Here is a 22,125-nt window from a genome sequence, read left to right on the forward strand (position 1 = left end):
AATGCACAGAAATTAAAACAGTTATAAGCTTTTAACTTAAAATACTGTTGAACTGGTTCTCATTATAATCAAGAGGTGGTTTATGCCTTCATCTTCAGTACCATATTTCACAGTAGCTTCTCTCTTTCTGTTCTCTACCTTAGAAGTTGGTGGTTTCAAACACTGACAACAATTTCAGTTTATAAAGCAAGTAAAGCTATTTAAATAGTCATCTATATTTCATGAAGAGGGTTGTTCTGATCGCTTGTATGAAGAATTTTAGAACAGATTGAGAACCCTGCAGTCATCTGAAATGACATTTTCAACCAATTTATCCAAATTTAGGCATTAAGAAAAAAGCAATTAGGGTGAGACTCCATGAGAAAGTCTTGATAACACCTGTAAATTCAGTACATAACAGATATTGCAGGATCAGGGTCTTTAAAAGTTATGTGGAAATTCACCTCTCCTTTAAATCTCCTCTTATAACTTTATGCTGTTGTTTATAGACAGCATCTAAATACCTTGATTCAAACTAGGATATAAGTCAGCAATTCTCCAAGTTTAATTGAAGCAATAATGTTTGCAACTACAAATCCACGTAAAATGGGCAAGCGCCAAGTAAAATAGATTTAAGTATTGAGATTAGCTGAAAGAAAAAAAATAATCTGAGTTTCAGAACTCAATTTCTAAGAAAACTGAAAAGTAGTAAGTTGTTTTACTATGCCAAACAGCTTGTTGTTCTTTACAACAAGCAATTACAAAGCTGTTGGCCTGTGGGTTATATCTTAGGATATCTTAGAGGTGAAAATAGGTAGTCATATTTCCTTAAAGGCCACTCTACCTTGTACATGACTTGTTCAAGTGTCATGCAACAATCTGAATATTAAAAAAGCCACCTCAACCAACAATCAGCTTAAGCCAAACACAAAGAGCTATACAAGGGCAAAACTCTTACCAGACCTCTCAATTATGCAGATGTACAAAACATTTAATTGTGGGCTGCTTATTCATATGTTTTTTCATATGTATTTATTGATGTTGGCATTACACCCAGCATCACTACTGCTCCTCGGAGCAACATTTCTCTCCACACACTACCTACACTCTCTGGATTAGGTCATGGCAGCAGCAAACAGCAAAATCAGTTCTCCCATAGTTCAAGTTAATAATGGAATAAGAGTAACAAAGAAAAATACCAATAAGAACTAAATGAAATGGAGGTAATGCTTCCGGAGGAGCGGGGGGAAGAATTAACAGTGGAAGCTGATGAGAAAGCACAGTTCACTGCAAAATTGAGAGGTATGGCTAAAATACCTGTTTCAAAAATAAAAATGCATTATGGTTTACTGATTATAACCTGTTTGATTTTCTTTTTTTATTAAGGCTAATGAGAAAAAAGAAACATGGCATACCAACTTCACTCCAGTGGAAAGGATTGGTGCCACCTGTTGTACAGTTATACACCATGACTTTTCTTGGTCTGGGGGAAAAAAAAAATAAAAGAGCAAGTTAGAAGAAAAACAGCCTTTTAAAAACACAAACAGAACAGATGCCCAAAGTTATCCTTTCCCTCAACAGCATCACTTATATAAAGCAGAAAGCATCAGTCTCATGGTAGAGTTTTTGCTTTAGCATCTTTCAGTATTTTTCTTCTTTAATTTTTTTTTTTTTTTTTTTTTTTTTTTTTTTATTTCAGAGAAGGTATTCACCTACACTACTGCAGGTTGTATTGATTACAAACCAGACCCAGGAGAGAATTTTCAGACATAGATTCATAATATCAGTAGGTGATGTCTTCCTCTGGCATAAGCAAGTTACCCTTTGAGAGGCTAAGCTGTCAGAACCTTAGATTCCTTTGTCCTCAGGGAACAGCAGGACACTGATGAGGATTTCAATACAAGACTGGCTTACCAAATACACAATATCATTTCCAAATATTCAGTACTCTCTTTTGTCACCATTTATACCTATTAATTGCAGAATACCAGGCTGCAGCGAGTGTGGTATTGACAACAACATCTATTGGGACAAGATCTGCTAGTGCATCGTTGGAAGCTCTCATTGTTCGAAGAATTCCTTTTCCTGCCTTGAAGAACAAAACAACAACAAAGAGAGACAGAAGACCCAGCAGTGAAACATATGAAGCTTTTCTGCCTTTCAAAAGGAGGGGGAAAATTAAGTATATTCATTACTTACAGCAATGAAGATACCACTAGGTCCATTGAAGTTATCAATCCAGCCCTATTAGGAAGGGGGAAGAGGGAGAGGATTTGGTTAGAGCACACTGAAGAGTAGACCAGCTTCAAGGGAAAATCTGAGCAGTTTTTACATGTGTAAGCAAAAGGAGACCAGAGAGGAGAAAGATTTTTAGTTCCATATTGCTAAATAAAGTTTTTCCATAGCAAATTCTGGTGATGTATCAACTTCCTATGACTCGGAGATCTACATGCAGGACACCACAGTTCTTCAGAAAGAGATGTTTATTTATTTCCTAGTGAATGAACTGCAATTGTCCATAAAAATACATTTATGTTCAAAGTATTCAAGTTTACAAGTATTTTCAGACAAGCAACTCAGGTGTTTTTCATTTTTCACCCAAAATACATTTTTGCTCAGCCTTGATGACAGTATTTAGACTCTGTATACTGTTATCAGTCATCCAGAAGCAACCAAGACACTACTTCATGGTCCAAGAGATTTTCCTCTACAAAGGTCACTGGATAAAGAGGCTCCCAGTGTGTACTACAGTCTACAGCAAGATGGTCAGGTGACAGCTCAGGGACTTACGGGAAAAGGCTCCTTCCAGCTGGCACCAATGATGGACGGCCTTACAATGGCAATGTTTAAATTTGCACCTTCCTGCTGCACCACGGATTCAGCTAAGGCTTTCGTGTATGTGTAGGTATTAGGTCTTTTGCCTAACAGTTTAGGAGTAATATCATTCACTAGGTCATCATCCATCCACCTAAAGAAACAGAACAAGAAGTAAGTGTAAATTACTGCATACTGCTTCACTGGGGAGGCAAATGGTGAAGTTACCATGACTATTTTTTTCTCATTTAAAGAACAAGGGACACACACCTAAACAAAAACAAGTTTCTCAGAAAAATGAAGGATTGCATGTTCAGTGTCCATCAAAAGAAGCATACTGGCATTTATTTTTTGCCCTGGAAATTCACTTGTAACACACAAACTACAGAGCAAGCAGTACACTCCTTTACAATAATCCAAATTCTCAAAGATGGAGTGCAGACACAGCAAATTAGTCTTTGGAACACAGGCTCACTGCATTATGATCTACAAAGTGATATCACTGCAAGGGAGTCCCAGCTGCATTAGCAGCATCCCCTCCACCTTTGTGGTAGTGAGCAATCATACACCACCCCTGAAGCAAGCTGGTCACAGCGTTTCTTTCTCCCTTTAAATTAGTCAAACCTTGCAATTTCATCTTGCTTCCCAGTTCCTATTAAAAACGTAATAACCTTCAGTCATAGCACACAAGTAAGATGTGCCTCTGCAAATATTGCTACTTTGGTGATCTTCACTGCAAAACAGGACTTGAATTTTATTTGCTTTGGTCTCTTAGTCACAGAAATGGAAATTATTGTTTTTCACCAATGTCATGTTACGAAGTGGACACACATCAGACTCCTTTCCTGATATGAACAGGGTAGGAAGAGGGGTAGTGAAGGCTAGAGATCACTCTTTTATAACTTCACAAAAGCCTCCCCTCAGGGGTTCTAAAGTACACACAGCTGTCATAGCCCACACCAAACAGTTTAAGTTAAATTTGTGTCTTCACAAGTCAGATATTCAAAAATATGACTGTTTTGCAGTCCCTCATTTTCTAAGTGTATTTAAAGTCAATGTTACAAGAAAGGGCTGGTTCAACGTGCACTCCAGGTGGTAGCTCACTTGGTCTTAATGTTAGCATTCTTCCACCTAAAATAACAAGTAGGTATTTTAATTTTTAATTAGTTTTATTCGGTTTCATATTTCTCTTCCAAGAGGTGATATTTTGTACAACAGGTAAGAAGGAAGAGACTGATGTAGAGTTGTAGAGTTACATTACACTTAACCCACATCGTCACCTGTTTCAGAGTTTGACAGCTACTGAGTAAGACCTCAGGACAATTAATAAACACCAAAAAAAAAATCAAATTCGTCATTTTTCCAACCCATAATGCCCAATCCAAGACTTAAAGCTACAGAAAACAGATTTTTAATGTCTGGGCTCTCAGCATACCTAACAGAACCACTTCCACAGTAAGTAATATTATTTGAGCATCTCAGTCTCCTCTTGCAATGGCATTTAAGTGGATGTGGTAGAGGCAGCTGTTCAAGGCACCTCAGTTTTATCATTTCCTTCACAATGCTGGTAGCAGCACGAGTTATCAGCATCTCCTGATTCAGCCAATCATACAGCTGAAAGACTGGCACTCTCAGCACAGAGGGGGCACCAGGAGTAGCTGTGAGCATCCCTCTCCTTCAGTACCCCTCCACAGCCAGCTCAGCTTAAAGAAACCATAAACCTTAACCTATGTCCCTTACAGAGAAGGGGAGTGTCAGACATGCTGTCAGACCTATGGGACAGCATAAGATAACTCTTCATCTTTACAGCTCCTAACCATTTTTTGGTACTTCAATAGCAGGAAGAAAAAGGATACAGATTATCCAAGTAAATTCATAAAATGTAACGCATACTCAAGGGAATCTATCAGTTTCTTGGGATCCACAGGAGGTGGGTACACGACTTCCTCAATCTGTTTCCGATTGCAATACGCATAGGCGGTGGAAACGTGCATGAACACCTCCAGATTCTTCATCCGCTGTGCCAAGGAAAGGAGCTGTTGTGTGGCAACCACATTTAACTGCACAGCATCTCTATTGATTCAACAGAAATGTCATTAGTAGAAAGCAAGACAAAAACAAGCAGAAAGAAATTCATTCCTAAATGCCTCAGTGCTGGGTATATAAAGTATCCCTGAATTCTCCAACCAACCCCAAAAAAGCAGCATCGAGACTGCCCTAATTTTCTGCTTAGAATACTATACCACAGTCCTAATCTAGAACACCTCTCAATGTTCAGAATAATGCTCCTTGTACCCTTTCCTTACCAGCATCCTTTGATTTCCTCAATCTAAATCCAATTGTCCATTTTCCATAGAACACAAAGGAAATAATGCAACAACACCAAGCTTCCATAAGATGCACCTCTGAACTTCCAACTTCAAGCTGAGTGAGGTCAACAACTTGGAGGCTTAGTGGGCTATTACCGTGGGTGTTCAGGGCAGTCAGGACTTGGGGAAGGGGAGATCTTGACTCTATTTCAGAAGGCTGGTTTATTATATTATGATATATATTACATTAAAAAAGACCACACTATAACTATACTACAAAGAACAGAGAGAAAAGAATCATCAGAAGGCAAGACAGGAATAGGAAGGAATGAATAACAAAGTTCTGTGACTCCCAGAGAGTCCCAGAGCTGCTGCCTCCTCAATTGGCCACCAAGTAGAAACATCCCACACTGACCAATCGAGGAAGCACCTGCTGCATTCCACAGCAGCAGATAACAAATTGTTTACACTTGGAGCTGAGGCCCTTCAGCTTCTCAGGAGAAGAAAATCCTAGCAAAGGGATTTTCATAAAATATCACAACCACAGTGGGCCAGTAAGCTGGACATTGGCATCTTCTTGTAGGATAGCAAAAGGCTCCATACAGGATGGAAGAAAGGGGGGAAAAAAAGGCAAACCACCAAGAACCACACCTCCACTCCAGCTCCACGCCTGCTCATTTCTATGTTTAAGGACACTGCAGCAGAGTAGGTGTATCTCTACAGCTCCCAGCAGATAACAGCTTGCTGACCAACTCCTATGATTATTTTATAGTTTACATTTTCTCTCCAGCCTACAGACCTGCCGTAGGCACCAGTTTCCTCGTACACAGTGCACTATCAAGTTTCAAGAGTACAGCTAAGCAACACTTCAAAAGTCTTTGCAACAAAAGTGTTACATTAACAACAACAACAAAATCGGTATTCCCCCAAACAATCACTAAGTTCCAGAATGCTTTATCTCACATTATTACTGAAGTGGGGGACAGGAAAGGGGAGCATTATCCCAAAGCAATTAACATCAATGGTAACTAATTAGTTTGCTATGTCTTTCAACAAGTCAAAGGAGCTCATAATCCCAGCTGTGTGCACCACTTTTTCCACTTCTTGTTTTCATGTCTGTCCCAGTGCATCTGCTTCTCCCCACTTCTTCCAATGCAAACCTCCAGTATTAATAAGGGACTTTTTAAAACAGGAAGAAAAGCTGAGCTGTGTTCTCCTGTTTTGCTTATCATGTAAGAGAGAAAGCACTAGAACCTCCCACACACAACTTTTCTCACAAAATTCTATCCTCTGAAAAGGTGCATTCCCTTTCTAACAAGGCAGGCCAAAGGAATAATTTGTGCTTACCTCTATACACCAGGAGGAAAACTGGCATGACTAGGGAGCACAGCAAATGTAGCTGCAACTTATTTGTATCCTTTCTACCCATATTTGCAACATTGGGCAGACACCTGATTCACCCCTCCCTTTGAGCACCACTGGTTTACCAGACCAGGGTAAACAGAATTTTAGACTCACCTTAGTGTTTCATTGAATCTGACTGTAGCAGCACAATGAAATATAATATTGATGCATTCTATAAGTTCTTCCTTGATTGATTGGCTAAGATCCAGTTCAGGCTGTGTAAGTTCACTCACAACTACTATTATTTTTTCTTTGAAGTTTGGTTGCTCTTCTCTCAATCTGTCAAAGAGCTGTCAAAAATAAGAGGACTATAAACTCAGTGAAGGTAAGAGAAACATTTCATTTAAGTGAAGAAAAATCCCACATTCTTTGTCTATACCTCCTAACTTCTCAAGATCATCAGGAAGTTAGAACAGTGCATTAGCAATACCATAAGAACACGTTACAGACTTCTCATAAACTACATTTTTTTCCAACATAAGGAAAGGGAACAGTCTACCCACTTCCCAAACTTGATAATAGCTATTCAAATTCTTATATAAGTCATGTTGGACTTTAGGTTTAGAAATCTTGCATTAAGATTTACAAATTTCCAGTGATTTAAAAAATGCTATCCCCAAATTATGCCAGTCTTGGAGAACTTCCAGATTATTAAAAAAAAAAAAAAAACCAAAAAAACCAAGAAATAGTTTCTCTGGTTAGTTAAAAGAAAAAAGGCATACCACATTAGAACATCTGATTAAGTTTTATTAAATTGGTGTTCAACAATTCCCTCTGAAAAAAAATCTCACCAAAATTACATTCCATCAAGAATTCTTCTCATAAATAGCTGGGTTCTAACCAGGTGGCTTAACACACAGATCAAAATTCTTGTCTCATCTTATTTACACTCATTAGCAAGCAAGTTTTCCTGAGCCACACAGTACTGTGGGAATAAAACACCCTTGAAAACTGCAGAAGAGCAGACCCTTCTTTACTGTCCAGGGGCCAATATCTTGCAACTGCTTCAACACCAGTCAATTATACTGCATTAAAATCATGGCAGTACTTTCTTTTTCCTGCCCAAGCATGTGGTTATACCAAATACACAGAGTCAAAGACATTTTCTTACAGAATGATGCTAATTAATTTTAAACTATAAATTAAGTCACCTAAAGGTGCAGTTTCACAACACTTCAGGCAATGTAAGTTTGCATTTCTACCACAGAGACTCGTCCTTCTAATTTCTTTATTCCTGTTGCTTCTCTGACACTGGCAAGAGCAAGAAGCCCCACAGCTGTGTGACCTAAAAAAGGTCCAGCTCTTTTTTTGGAGATGTTTTTTCAACCCAAACATGAGCCAATGAAGCTCATTGTGTGGCCACCTGAAATAGCAGTGCTAAATCTACAGGGAGAACATGGCACATCTCCACTTTTCCAGGCTTGGCTGGACTTTGCAAACATGAAGCTTCACTTTATAGGACAAAGTTGCCAAGACAGCATTTAAAGCCTCTGAAACTCTTATGGGTACAGCAAACAGTTCTTACCTAAGGGCAGAAACTTTGTGTGATTTTGAAAAATAAGCCTACTATGTTTTTAGTTGGAATGATGGCACCTTCCTCCAGGGAGCTGAAGCAATTGCCTGTTAACCACATTAATGTGTGATACTGCCTTATAACAGAAAAGCAGTACCATGGATGAGCTCTTCAAGAGCAAGTTTCTATCCTTCATACATCCATCACACCTATTATACCCTTTTCACAGCCATAGTCATGCACTGTTTCCACATACCCCTTACTAGCACTGACACCAGGACTAAGGAGAAGAAATACCTAGACTGCATGCAATACATATGGCAAATCAGCAGAGGAATTAGATACCTGAAGTCCAAAGAAAGTAGAAACCTCAACACTGTTTTGCTATTTGTAGCTCAGTTTATTTCACATTTATTTTATTTATTACCAAAATTCACCCATTTAGATTTCAAACTCTTCAAGAAACAGAATGTTGAAACATCTCCAGAACACTTAATGAGTCCATCTAAATTGTGAAGAGTTACTGGCAGTGCCCTTGCAACTGGACAGCTTAAGACAATAGATCTTCTTAAAGTTTTCACAGACTTTTGGAAGAATCTTGATGACATCAAAACCATTTAAACAATGAACTTTCAATCTTGTCTAATCATTTGATAAAGACAGAACAAACACCTGACCCTATTCTACATCTCAGCATAGATGAGCAATTCCATCCCTGCATGTTCCTGCCTCAAGCAGTAACTCTCCTTACCGGGGCTTCTGCTGTGAACCTGCTCCAGCAATAAGTGCTCACCAAGACTCAAATCACATCAGATTTTTATCTCAACAGGAGCTGGAGCAGACTACAAGCAGACTTTGACTCAAATGTAAAAGCCTTTTACAACAGGTTTCCTAAAAGCCATACTGAGCCTCACAGCTTACCAAAGTTTAAGTCAGCCCACACTAGTGCTGCTACTCTCTCTGCCCAAATACTCCCCACCTTTCCTTGGGGAACAGTGTATACAAAAAGTGAATTGAGAAAATGTTCCTTTTGCATCTCAGAGCTTAGTCTGGAGATCTTTTCTTTGTTTCAGGGCAGTGACAAACTGAAGGTTTTATGTAAAGAGAACATGCAACTGAATTTTAAGATAGAATCCCACTGTAACTCATTCTGTTCTATGACACTGCACAAGACAACAGGAAGATGCTTTTTGAGCAATGAGATACAGTTTTTTGACTGGTTACAGAAAAAAATGAACTAGGGAACAGCCATCCTCATATCTGCTATAATCCCAGCTAGTCAGAGTAGTAGAAATCCACTGCTGTACTTTAAACAACTTATTCCTAAGTGCATTCATAGCTCCTTATTGATTCCCCTTTAGCACCTTCTAAGAACACACTTTGTACAGACTACATTGTATCTCAATGAAAAAATTAAACTGCTGACACCTGTGTTTCATAAGAGAAAGGCCTAGATAGAAATAAACAAACTCTGCTTTAGCAAAGCTCATGCCAGAAATCTCTCCTCATCCTGCTCATCCTTCCCATCACGAACAGGATACTCTCTAAGGAGAAAGATGGGCAACAGAGATGGATAATTCTACACTTAGTAAGAATGGTCAGCCTAGCTCACCAGAATATCCAGGTAATGAGTCTCTTCAGGAGCAAATTTGACCCAGCATGCACAGAAAATCATTTAGAGAGCCACTTGGATAATTCCACAGCACAGACCTTCAGTGCCCTTCTAGCTGTCACAGGCTGACCGACAGAAATCTGCAACAATCTGCTAAGCCAAACATTTCTGTTCCACTTACAAATGTAAGTTCCTGTTGAGATGACACATTCTTATTTACTGCTAGATCCAGTAGCACATTCCAGAAAAAAAGAGAAGGCACAAGGTGAAAAGGTGACTTGCTTGAGATCTTTAAGAGCCTCAATCCATCTTACAACTCTCAGTTCACTACCTCTTGTACTTGATTTTATATTCTCTTAACAAGCTCTAACACAGATTTTTACTTCTCATTTCTGCATTACAGCTGAACATCCTCCTCCTGAATTAAATACAGGATAATTTTCAACTACTGCCTTTGCTAGAGACCAACATCTTGAAGCAGCCAGAGAAGCACTGCCAGGTCTTAGATTTTGTATTTCTGTTAGAACAACAACAACAAAAAATAACAGTAACATTTTGTTTTAGACAAACTGAAACTGTTCTCAAAAAGAAATGAGAACATCATAATGAAGGACAAAAATTAACTTTGTGAGCATATGACACATACCTTACAGCTGGTAATTTCTTCTATTCGTGCTTCTGGTGTCTGCTTTGCTTTTTTTCTTACCAGCACATACACTGCTTTCACTTTAGGACAGGATCTGAGCAGCTTTTCCAAAAGCACTTTTCCCACAAAGCCTGTAGCTCCTGTCAGGAGGATGTTTTTTCCTTCATAGTATTCAGGAATGGAAACCATTGTGACCTTTACAAAAGATAAAAACAAAAAGTATGTTAAAGAACTTACAGAGTCCAGATTTGCAGATGATTGAATAATTATATCTGTGCTGTTTATACCTGAAAGAAATGCTTAACAGATTTTTTTACCTATAACCAGTACTTGAAGCTGTCTTTTTTGACAACATTCTGAAAGATTCCCACAGGGTCACTACAGTCATTCCAGATCTTCTTGTAAACTGCCCCTGTTAACAGTGTTTTAAAGACTGAGACATCCACTCAGCCAGGAAAATAGCCCAACTTCAGTCTATTTTTGCCTCTGTGTGCACAGTGCTTTACCACTCCAAGGGGCTGCTCCATGTGAACTAGAGGTTGTATCACAAGTGGATTCTTCAAACCCACTGACAGAAGACAGGGAGCCAAGCATCCCAATTGCTGGCCCTGGTATTCTGACTGTGCCAGCAGAGCCTCCTGTCACTGTTAGGATGAGCCTCCCTACCAATTACACTAAACCAGAGAGAAGGCTGAGTTAGTTGTTTGGAATGGGATCTGATAGTTTTACACTGATTACAAAAAACCCACACAGATCCACAGATAAGAGTTTTCCAACTGCTTCATCCATTATGTCATTTGGGAGGGAAAAAACAAACAATGAAGTCATTAGAATTCTCAACAAACTAAGATGTAACCACAAATACACTCCTAATAAAATGAAGGGTAAGGGATTATTACTCAAATTCAGCACAAAGCTGGAAAATGCTTTAGGTTTTGCTTCAGTTAGTAAGTTAACCTTGAGAATCATGATTCTTCTCCTCTCCCTTCATCAGCCTCTCGGAAATACGTCATTCTTGCTAAGAGAAACTGAAACTCTTTTTAAGGACAAATAACTGGTATGTCTCACAATAAAGTGACAACATGGCCTTTAGGATCCCAAGCACTCAATCACAGTGCATCATCCAGAGCTGCCATTCTTTTAAGTCAGCTATAGCAACATCTTTACTGCAACCCTTAACCAGTTTACTTTCACTAGATAAGATTGTAGCATTATGGATACACTTCCACCAAATTTTACCAATCTTTCTGATTAGACTCATCAAAATCCCGAGCTGATGTAGTGGATGTCTAATTCCAGTCCTCTACAGCAGTTCCACGCAAACTGCTACGACCAAAACGCTCCCAAAAAGGGACCACAGAGAGTCACAGAATGTTCTGAGCTGGAAGGGACCCACAAGAACCATCCAGCTCTCAAGTGAATGGCCCATAAGGGGATTTTGACCCCACAGCCTTGGTGTTATCAGCATCATGCTCTGACCAACTGAGCTCATCTCAGGGATAGAGTCCATAAAACTGTGGTACTTAAAAAAAAAAAAAAAAAACAAAACAAAACAAAAAAAAAAAAACACCACAGAATTGAGAATCTTTAAACACAGATGGAATGCATCTTAGGCAAATAAGGATTACAACACTGAACACCTTAACAGGGTGAGAACCTTTCTTCACCTGCCACCCAGGAATAAAGGTGCAACTTCTAAATACACTCAGTTCTTTCAAGACAGCAAGATACTGCAAGCAGGGACTTACCAGGGAATGCACAGAATGTATGTTAGGAGTGAACAGCTAATTTGTCCTTTTTGCCTGAAAAGTAAGTAAATATTTTTGGAACACCTATTTGTCAAGTACCCACCATATCAATTGTGCCCTGTTTTTCATGTGCTCATATCTCAACAGTCTCTGAACAAGTTCCAAATGATTACTTGCTAGAAATGAGTTACTACCTGCACAAGTCCTGGTTTCACAAGTCTGGGTACCAAGTGCTATGACAGATACTCCAAATCCTTCTTTTGACTCCCTTATTTGAGAAGTGAAGCATTTAACAGCAGACAGTAGGATACAGCAGCAAGTTTAAAGCAGAACAAGCGCTACTATTTCCACTGACCACAGTACATCACCTGGAATTGTTTCTTTGAAGGTCAAGAGAAAAAGCTATTTATATTAAAACACTTCCACTACACAGTTAAGAGACTGTAATGCAAATCTGAAAGTGCAGCTCCTGCCATAAAGCATGGAGTGCAAGACACAGCATGCTTATGAGTCATTTTTCCCTTTTCAGTTAAGATACAGGCCTGTTGTCTTTACCATGGCTCAAAGTCACAGTTAATGCTCTTCAGGTATGCCTTCCCCATAACTTTTGTTTTCCTGGGCTTTGTGTACACTATTCACTTCCTTCTAAAGATCTGCATGATCGCTCCCATACATAGGACAGGATTTCAGTTCCCTCAAAGAGGGAGGCAAAAACTCATGCATCATTACTGCAGCAATTTTGTCACTAAGATTCAGTTTTGTCATGGTTCCTACATACCCTTCTTACTAATTTACCTAATTAGCCACAACTTCTATTTTTTACACTTTGAGACTCTATGAGAGTATCTAATACTATGCATTCACCTGTCCTTCCTCAAAGAAAGGTTTAATCCTGCCTCTGACACAATGCCACAACCTCAGCCTGCAAACCTGCTCACATGGGCAGAGTCTCTGGCTACATCTACACAGGAACCTTGGACAATACCCAGTACATGGCTGTGGTCCAACATCTGTTTCTGAAAGCTACAAAAGCAATGAAAAGTTATGCTGACAGTGGAAATACCTGTGTTGCTGTAGCTTTTAAAGTTACTGAAAAATCTGACAATATTTAGGCTCAGGTGATGTAAAGAAAACTGGCACAAAATAGATCAAAGTTTCCTGCCTCAGTCATTTCTGATCATATTCCTTTGTGTAAGAGGCTGAAATCAGAATACCAGACCTAAAAAACATCAACATCCAGAGCTGTGATGAACCATAATGATGAAATGGCTTCAATTAAAAAACTAGCCCCATCCACAAATACTCACATTCACACTTGGGAGGCAGCAATACTTGTATGTTTGAAGGCTATTTTTTTTTTTTTTTTAATAAGGATTGAGAAATATTTCCTTTAAGAAACTCTCAATCCCATTTCTCTTTATCCTGTTCTCCAGCAACCAGACTTTGGTAGACCTTATTCATAGCAACTTCCCACACTGAGATTGTCTTCTACTTCCATTACTCTGGAAGATTCCAGCTAGAAAACGTAATTGGTGACTTTTTCAGAAGTACACCTTGCTGTCAACACGACAGCAACAAACACAGGGATTGTGAGGGAAATACCTAAATTGGATTTAAAGGGTAGAAACCATGCATGGAATCTAGGTGTGAATGATCAAAGTCTGAATCCAGCAGCCTATGATTTGCTATGTTAGAAAGAAAGGTTATCTCAAGCACAGGGAAAGGAAAGAATGTTCCCATTCTCCACCTACCTTTCCCTGCCTTCTCCGAGAATGCATGTCCACATGCCAGTTAGCACAGCACTGCTGGCAACTCCTCGTCTCAAACTCACAAGGGTCTTACCTCACACATATAATATATTACTTTTTAAAGTTCTCTACAGCAGAAAATTACTGAAGAATCACAGAATTGACAGGGTTGGAAGAACTACTTTATAATTCTGTTTTATTTAAAAACTGTCAAGAAATACAGGAATAGTAGGAATGTAGTTCCTATCAGAAATTTAGTCTCTTAACACATAACAAGCTGGTACAAGTGCAAAAAAAAAATCTACCTTGCAAGACACCACAGCAAAACCAAATTTAACACGTTAAGGTTGTAAAGTGTCAGCAATCACTTTAGGTATCTGGTTTAGAGTACATCCTGTATGTTTACAATAGCTGTTAACCAGCAATACATATTGTCACCAGTTATCCAATCATCTGTAAACACCTACCTCTTCAAACACACACAGAGAACTCCTACCAAACACAAAATTGTCTAATCCACACTGTGGGATACCTAAAACCCTGTATCATAGACACCTTTTTGAGCTAATAAGCAATAACAGTCTAGAATAAAGACAATTGACAGCTGAAAGGCTTAATAAGAGTTCTGTAAAAAATTCTCTCTCTAGAACAGAAATGCTCAAAATCCTCACATTACCCAGAGGTATAAACAGCCTTTGCTAGAGCAATCTTACTTGAAGCTGCTACAGAGCAGCTGCTGCTGGGATCCTTCTGAATTCACAGGTTCAGGGCTAAGCCCACGGTGACACTCCGTAGATATGCTTGAGTGAAGGGTGCTGTCCTTTGATAAGTGAAGAGTTCATAAGCACTTCAGGAAAAAAAGGAAAAACCACCAGCAAACCAACACCCCAGGATCCTAGCCAACATTCCCCATCTTGCAAAAAATTCTCGTGGCCAAGGCTGAGCAAGTGCTATTATGGAGCAAACAACAGCAGCTCTGTTTGCCTCCAGAGCTACTGCAGCAATATTTAACTCACAGCTTCAGAGGGCTCTGACTCTCAAAACAAGGACAATTCTGTTTTTAACAGGAAAATGATCAGTTCCCAGATTTGTCCAAACACAGATCAAGATGCTTAAAGATGTGCTTTCCAAGTGCCAGGAAAGCCTGCTGCAGTTCCACTGAATGTTTAAATGCTAAATCCAGCAGTCACAGTGTAGTTGTGATATTTTATGAAAATCCCTTTGCTAGGATTTTCTTCTCCTGAGAAGCTGAAGGGCCTCTGCTTCAAGTGTAAACAGTTTGTTATCTGCTGCTGTGGAATGCAGCAGGTGCTTCCTCCATTGGTCAGTGTGGGATGTTTCTACTTGGTGGCCAATCAAGGGGACAGCAGCTCTGGGACTCTCTGGGAGTCACAAAACTTTATTATTCCATTCCTTTCTATTCCTGTCTTGCCTTCTAATGTGTTTTTTTCTCTCTGTTCTTATAGTATAGCTTTAGTGTGGTCTTTTTTTATATAATATATATCATAATATACTAAGCCAGCCTTCTGAAACATGGAGTCAAGATCTCTCCTTCCCTTCACCAAGCCCTAACTGCCCTGAAAACCACCGCATCACCAGAGTGTGCATGTGTGTCCTTGTCAGAGATTAAATGCTCTGTCTTCTGGTTTATCACTGACAAACATTAGGTCAACAGCATGCTCCCTCCAAATTCAATCCTATCAAGATTATCGCTCACAGGAAATGGAAAATGTGCATTTCCCAACCTCTCAAACAGCAGCAACAAACCACAAAGTTCTACAAAAACACAGCCCAACAAATCAATTTGCCCCTTCCTTCTGACAGCTTGAACTCAGCACTAGCAGGAGTAAAAAGCAGAAAAAGTAAGGTGGTAGGAGCATTTCGTTTAGGTATATTCAGAAGATGAAATTTGTCCAGACATCAAATCTGAGTGCACCGAGTGTGTTTAAATACACACACATTCCCCACTGCATCCACACCAGACAAAAATCATTACAGAAGTCCCTCATACAGAACTCCAATTGCCACATTGCAAGGACGCCATCACAAGCCAAAAAAAAACAAATCTCTGGGAACTGGAGAGATTGGAGAGACTCGGGCAACAAAGGAAGTAATATTTAACTCATCTAAACAAGGTTACTGCCAGAAAGACAAGTCTGGGTCATGTCATATTATATCATATCATCATGTCTCATTTCATCTGTGCCTTGTTTCCACAAAAGCAAATCAATGAATGCTATCAGCAGAATGCCCACATTTTCAAGCACCACAAGGGCCAATGACCTACCCTATGTGGCCAATACCCAGCCAGCATATCTCCAAAGGATACAGTCTGTTTGTCTTTGTGGTCCAAGGTTAGAGCCATTGGGAAACCTTATCTGTGAAAGATACTGCTTTAAAAGATGAGTAGAGACTGTAAACTGCTTTGGGTGCAAGTTAACCTTAAAGCATACCTATTCCAAACTTTCCAATCACGTGGAAGATTTGGGATTCTTCCCTCAGCTAGCAGAAGGACAGATTTATTTATCCATGTTTTAGATTTCATCAGCATTCTTATCCACTCTCTGCAAGTTCATTTTCTTTACTAGCTGTAAGCCAGGAACCAAGAAAATGTAACAGACCTCCAAGGAGCTGGAAAACATACTGGCAGGCTTGAAAGCTAATTAGAACAACTAGGTTTTGAAGACTTACCAAAATGGGGCCACTAATCCAACATCAACTAGCCAGTCTTTGCCTTGGCCCTGGTCATATGCCAGACCTCAAGTGTCTCACTACACACTTTCCACACAATAATGGGGATGGATTCAGGGTAATACTGTGTTGTCTACACGTGAAATACAACAAAACTAAACCAGTCTGAAGGACCAGGCCCACAACTGCAGCATGGATAAATGCCACCAGAAGTCCCAAAACCCTGTGGCAAAGACTATGGCAAACTTGTGGCTGACAGTCAGTGATTTAAGAGAATTTCTGAAAAATAACAAGGCATTTCAAACTAGCTGAACATCTTCAAGACTGAAGACTAGAAAGAAACTTCTCAACTACCAATGAAAAGATTTGTCCTCTTTAAATCATTTATCTAATGAAACACAATACCAGTTCGAGTAACCAATCTAGTTAGGTCAAAGTTTACATTGCTGAGTGTATAGCTCTGTGTACAAAAATAAAGTAGGCTTGCTTTGCAAAAAGTTCTCCTCACTATTCTTAACCACTGAAATATGCTAGATACTGAAAGCATGCCCTAGAGTGTGTGCTCCTCAAGCTACATTCCTCTTGGATACATTACTACCTCTGGCAGCACATGCGTTCAAGGTAAGGAGCATTATTAAACTGATTTAGGTGAGACTTAGCTAATACTGCATATGATCTCTTTAATATCAAAATTCAGATTGATACCAGACACAGAAGTAGCTCTGTCACTTTCTTTTAGATGACAATGACAAAACCCAAGTACAGTATTCAGTCAGTTGCTTTGGGAAGATGGTGAATTGGGACCAAGTAACCCATAACCCATAACTTATTAGCAGAATTCAGCCCAACTCATCAACTACTTCACCAAAGACACCCTTGTGAAATGAGATCCTCTGTGGGCAGTGCTCACAATCATGGAGTATTTAACCTCTTTTAATCCTTGACTCTTATGGAGCAGAACCTGATTTCAATGTGGGCCACTGTTGAGTTGATCTCAGCAGAACTCTGTCATTAGAGCTATTCAATGCCTGTGGTTACACAGATATTTCTTAAGCATGTGCTCACACACCTTCCTTCGGCCAAAGTTCTGATTTTACTACAAATTTCCACTTACTCATGCCTCTACTCAGAGGGATTCTGTGCGAGATGACTTTGTAATTACTTCTCAGTAAGTAATCTGTTCACAAAGTACATACTAGGAAAGTCCCTTGCTTTGCTGTAAATGCTTCTTTTACAGACAGTCCCTCCTCCAAAAATTAACTGGAACAAAGTAGGAGGTTTTTACAATCCCTTTATAATCAGGTTATAAGTTGACGTTTTTCTAAATTGTTTACTGTTTGAGCCTAGTCATCAAGTGCACAGTGAAGGGGGGGAAAAAAGTCTCTTTTGGCATAGTTAAACTCATTTCTCAAAATTGCACGGAAGGCACAGATCAGGCCAGAAATTAAGCTATTCCAGGAAAGCATATCCCACATAAGAACATTAACTGTATTCCATCACCAGTTAACATGAAAACATGTTTAACACACATGCAGGGAGAATTTGAAACAAGTTCTAGGAAATCAAGAGGCAGGCAGATTCAAGATTTGCTGAACAGAAGCTGAGTTCCAGATCATTTTATCTAATTTAATTGGAAATCTGCATTAGAAATCTCATTTGCACTTTTGGTTATGAAAAGGATTACAAGATAAAGCCTCTGTTGCATAAATCATGGCTCTGACTTTGCATAAATCATTACTCTTGAGTCAAGCCAGAAAGGAGAACAGAACCTGTCTGAAGGACACGTCTACAACACAATGAGCAGAGCGGCACTCGCAGCTGCCTCTCCATCACTCAGTTATTCACTGCCTTAGGAAAACAGGCCAAAGGCATCGCTTCAGCCTTCACAGGAACCTGCTGCTATCCAGCCCCGGTTATCGCCAGGGAAAGCTTTAGCTGCAGCAGGATTATTGCTGCAGTTACTGCTGTGATCCTGTCATTTTGCTGGGAGGGGAAAGCCAAAAATCAAGTAAATAGAAGGGAGTGGGGGAACACACAACATTCAAGTGCTCATCAGTTTGTCAAGTTTCAGTGATAAAGAGACTTTCAGTCTCTACTTTAAGTTTCAGGGTTAACTCCTTAATCTTGGTAATTAAAACCCAAATTCACCTTTTTTCATATTGATCAGACAAGACAAGGATAACTACCCAAAACCTGCACCTGCAATTATGTTCTATTCAAATTTACTATTCACAAAGCAATTACAATTGGAATACTTAATCAAGAACAAAAAGCCTAGCTCTTATTCTTCTCATGATTTAAATTACACAGAAGGCCTGAATCATGTTTTACAATAGACATTACACGATGAATTTAAAGTCCTAGGAAACAACACTTCCAGATTCCTCCCATACTTTCCCAAATCTCTTACAGTTAAATGATATTTTTCTCTTCTATTATGTTCCTGCAGAAATTCACAATAATTCTTTTGAAACCTAAAAATTGCTCCTTTATCTGACAAGTGCTCTACCAAGTCATATTCAAAACATCATATTCAAAACATAATCACCTTCTAAAGAAAAAAACCCCACTAGTTTACCTTTCATTTCTTCCAATACATGTGGAACAAACAACAGCCAAAAGAATAAAAGCCCATTTCCACAATTTTCTTATCTTGAAAAGTGACTTAAACAGACACTCAAAGCAAGTTGTACCAAGAGATTGCCTACCTGTCTTCCCAACAGGATGCTGGCAGCCTCCCTCCTCCTCCTCCTGCTCAGGAGAAGAGCTATTTATTCGGCAGGATGGCAGATACTGATGTGTGTAGTGCCAAGAGCTCCAATCTTAACTCCTATTTATGCTAATGGATGTCCTCTCCGGATCTATCAATTAAGCCTCTTGCACAAGAAGCTCTACAAATTTACAAACATCGCCCTGAACAATGGCACGGAAAGGTGTGAGGTCCTGTGTACACACAGATACCAGCACCAACACCTGCTAAAAGCACGGCCTTTGTCAGCACAGTGAGGGCAGAAAGCAACAGGGTACATCCCTGGGGTCCCCACTGCTGGGGAGAGCTCAACAGAAGTACAGTGCTCACTACAAAACACTCAGAAGACAATAAAAAAAATTAAAAAAAAAAAAAAAGGGAATACCTAGTTTATTCTGATAAGACAGGATTTGTTACTACAGTTTGCAGCTTCCAAACTGTGCAAGTGTCAAGGCTAAACAGACTTATTGCTGCAAGGCTTGGAATCAGCAACAGGGAAAAACACCAGGGATGTGCACGATGGTCCTAACCATGCCCAGGCACCGAATGTTTACATAATGCAAGTCCTCCACAGCACCTACCAAACTAGCCCAGCACAATTCTTGCTGATACTGGCTCCTTTTCAGAATTTTTAGCTTCCCACTCAGCAGCTCTGCTTCCTGCAGACAAGTTACAAGCAAACTACACGGAACATCATCAAACGCTGAATATTTTGTGACAAAAAACCAAACAGAAACAATTCCTGCCCGAAGAAGCCAGCCAAGCCTGAAGTCACTGCAACAATTCATGTCTTCAGCAACATCCAGGACCTTCTTCACTCAGGCACTCACTTAAACCTTCCAAATGGCTGTACAACAGTTTTAGTTTGTTGTGCATCCCCTTCCTAGCACCGGAAACAACAACCCTTGTGAGGAACTGGGAGCTCCTCCAAGAGCTAGAACTCAGAAACAGGAAGATGACAGTGAATCCTTCACTTTGTAGCAGCCAGAAAAGGAGATTCAGTTTGGCCTTTCAGGAGCTAAGAGGTAGTACGGATGGTTACAGTTTTGCTTTGATGTTAAATTTTATCGACAAGTATCAGTTGCTATAGATAACTAAAATGTGGATAGGCTGGGTTATTCTGGAATTATAAGAAAAAAAATATTTACCCTGTCCAAACGTACAGCCGCATTAAATTTAGAACAACTCCCCCAACGTGCTTTCATTGTTAAAATTGTGTCTAGTAAAGCTTCACCATATCTGCAGTCCAGCAATAAAAACCGAGTACTTGCAGTAAAATATTTAGGGATCCAGATTTGTCATTATTTTATAGCTCTGCAACAGGCAGAGGTAAAAAAGAACCCATAAAATTAATCTTTCCTATCCATCTATAGGTTTTTGATAGGGAAATGGCTGAATTTTAAGGCACCAATATGTGAGTGGAGGATAAAAAACAGGGTAGAGAAGCTGAAGGGTGAAGATCCTAGAAATCTACCGTATACCTAGTATTTAATTTCCAAATTGCTGAAATAATGGTATCTCGGTTAAGAAACACAGATGACACACAAATTGGGGATCAAGAAATTCTAGCCTGCTCCAGTACAGATGGATGTCACAGATAGTAAAACTCCTACATGCTCCACTTCTTAATTATTACCGAAAGAGTTATTAAAATATTTAAAAAAAAAAAGTTTCAGTTGCTAAAGGCTTGAAGTAGGTTACATGAAATTAAAGGTTTCTATTTTCATGGGAATCAAGCCGGTTTCGATTACAAGCTCGCTACCAACCACTGTATCCCTGCACTCAGCCACACTTTAAACTTCACTCAGGGAAGTGCGTGGAGGACCCAGCGGCTCCCGCTCCAAGGAGGATGGCGAGCCTGTCCCCAGGGCACAGGCGGAGCAAGGGCTCCGCCGCTCCCGATGGAGCGCTCCCGCCGCACGGACCCGCGGGGCCGGGGCTGCGGGCACGGCCCATCCCGCCTCTCCCCACACACGCTCGCTCCTCCGAGCGCCAGAGGAACTCGTGGCCTTCCCTGCGAGCCCGTTCCGTGGGGAGGAACTGCCCGAGGGGAGCCGCCGGGCGCCGCGGCCAGCGGGAGCGCCGGTCAGGCAGGGCCAGGACCGGGGCCGGGGCCGGGGCCGGGGCCCCGCCGCTCGCCGCAGGCCCGCCCAGCGCCGAGGGGGATGGTGGTACCCAGGCCCGGGCCCTGCGGCGGGCGGAGCGGGGGCTTTCGGCCTCGCCCACGCTCCCCGCTTCGCTGAGCATCGACCGCGGCCGCCGCGCCCCGCCGGCCCGGCCGCCACCACGACGCGCCCCGGAGCTCCCCGGCGCCCCCCATCCACCCATCCATCCATCCATCCATCCATCCCTCCCTCCCGGAATGGCGCGGCCGCCCCCTCCCCCAAGGCCCCCCTCCCGTTGGGCGGGCGGGGCCGGCGCGGCGGGGCGCGGGGTGCGGTACCTGCTGCGGGCGGTCGCGGCGCGGCCCCGGCGCTGCCCGCCCGGCCCCGGCTGTGCCCGCCCGGCGCTCGCCGCCCCGAGGGTCCCGCACGGCGGCCCCGCACGGCCGCTCCCGTTGGCCGCTGCGCGCGCGCTCCCCGCGCGCCCATTGGCCGCTCGCGCCGCCGCTCGCGGGACGGGGGCGGCGCGGATTGGCTGGCGCCCGGCGGCCCCGCCCACGGCGGCGCCGCGCGCGGGGGGCCGCGCGCTCCCCCCCCCTCACACCCACGCACGCCCACACACACCGAGGGTCACACAGACAGACAGACACACGGACACACAGATAGACACACGGACACACCGACACGCACACCGAGGGTCACACACACAGACACACACACGCACAGATAGACACACGGACACACCGACACACACACACACCGAGGGTCACACACACAGACAGACACACGGACACACAGATAGACACACGG

The 22,125-nt window shown here is 41.4% G+C and overlaps 1 protein-coding gene across 3 annotated transcripts in view; it reads right to left on the bottom strand.

The window, feature by feature from the left end:
- FAR1 (fatty acyl-CoA reductase 1) overlaps positions 1–21,787 on the bottom strand; it is a 35,258-nt gene extending 13,471 nt beyond the window's left edge. For 2 of the 3 annotated variants that reach the window (XM_038137837.1, XM_038137835.1), the window contains exons 1-8: positions 21,657–21,787; positions 10,278–10,472; positions 6,621–6,796; positions 4,687–4,866; positions 2,770–2,947; positions 2,179–2,223; positions 1,950–2,068; positions 1,395–1,462 (exon numbers count right to left, since the gene is read on the bottom strand). In XM_038137837.1, coding sequence (XP_037993765.1) covers positions 1,395–1,462; positions 1,950–2,068; positions 2,179–2,223; positions 2,770–2,947; positions 4,687–4,866; positions 6,621–6,796; positions 10,278–10,466 — 955 coding nt within the window. In that variant the 5' untranslated portion in view covers positions 10,467–10,472; positions 21,657–21,787. Of the gene's footprint in view, positions 1–1,394; positions 1,463–1,949; positions 2,069–2,178; positions 2,224–2,769; positions 2,948–4,686; positions 4,867–6,620; positions 6,797–10,277; positions 10,473–14,486; positions 14,991–21,656 lie in introns of those variants that run through there. The other variant, XM_038137836.1, reaches the window with a different exon arrangement.
- Positions 21,788–22,125: the final 338 nt, after the last annotated feature.

The sequence above is a fragment of the Motacilla alba genome, chromosome 5 (assembly GCF_015832195.1).
Source record: "Motacilla alba alba isolate MOTALB_02 chromosome 5, Motacilla_alba_V1.0_pri, whole genome shotgun sequence".
Classification (NCBI taxonomy): domain Eukaryota; kingdom Metazoa; phylum Chordata; class Aves; order Passeriformes; family Motacillidae; genus Motacilla; species Motacilla alba.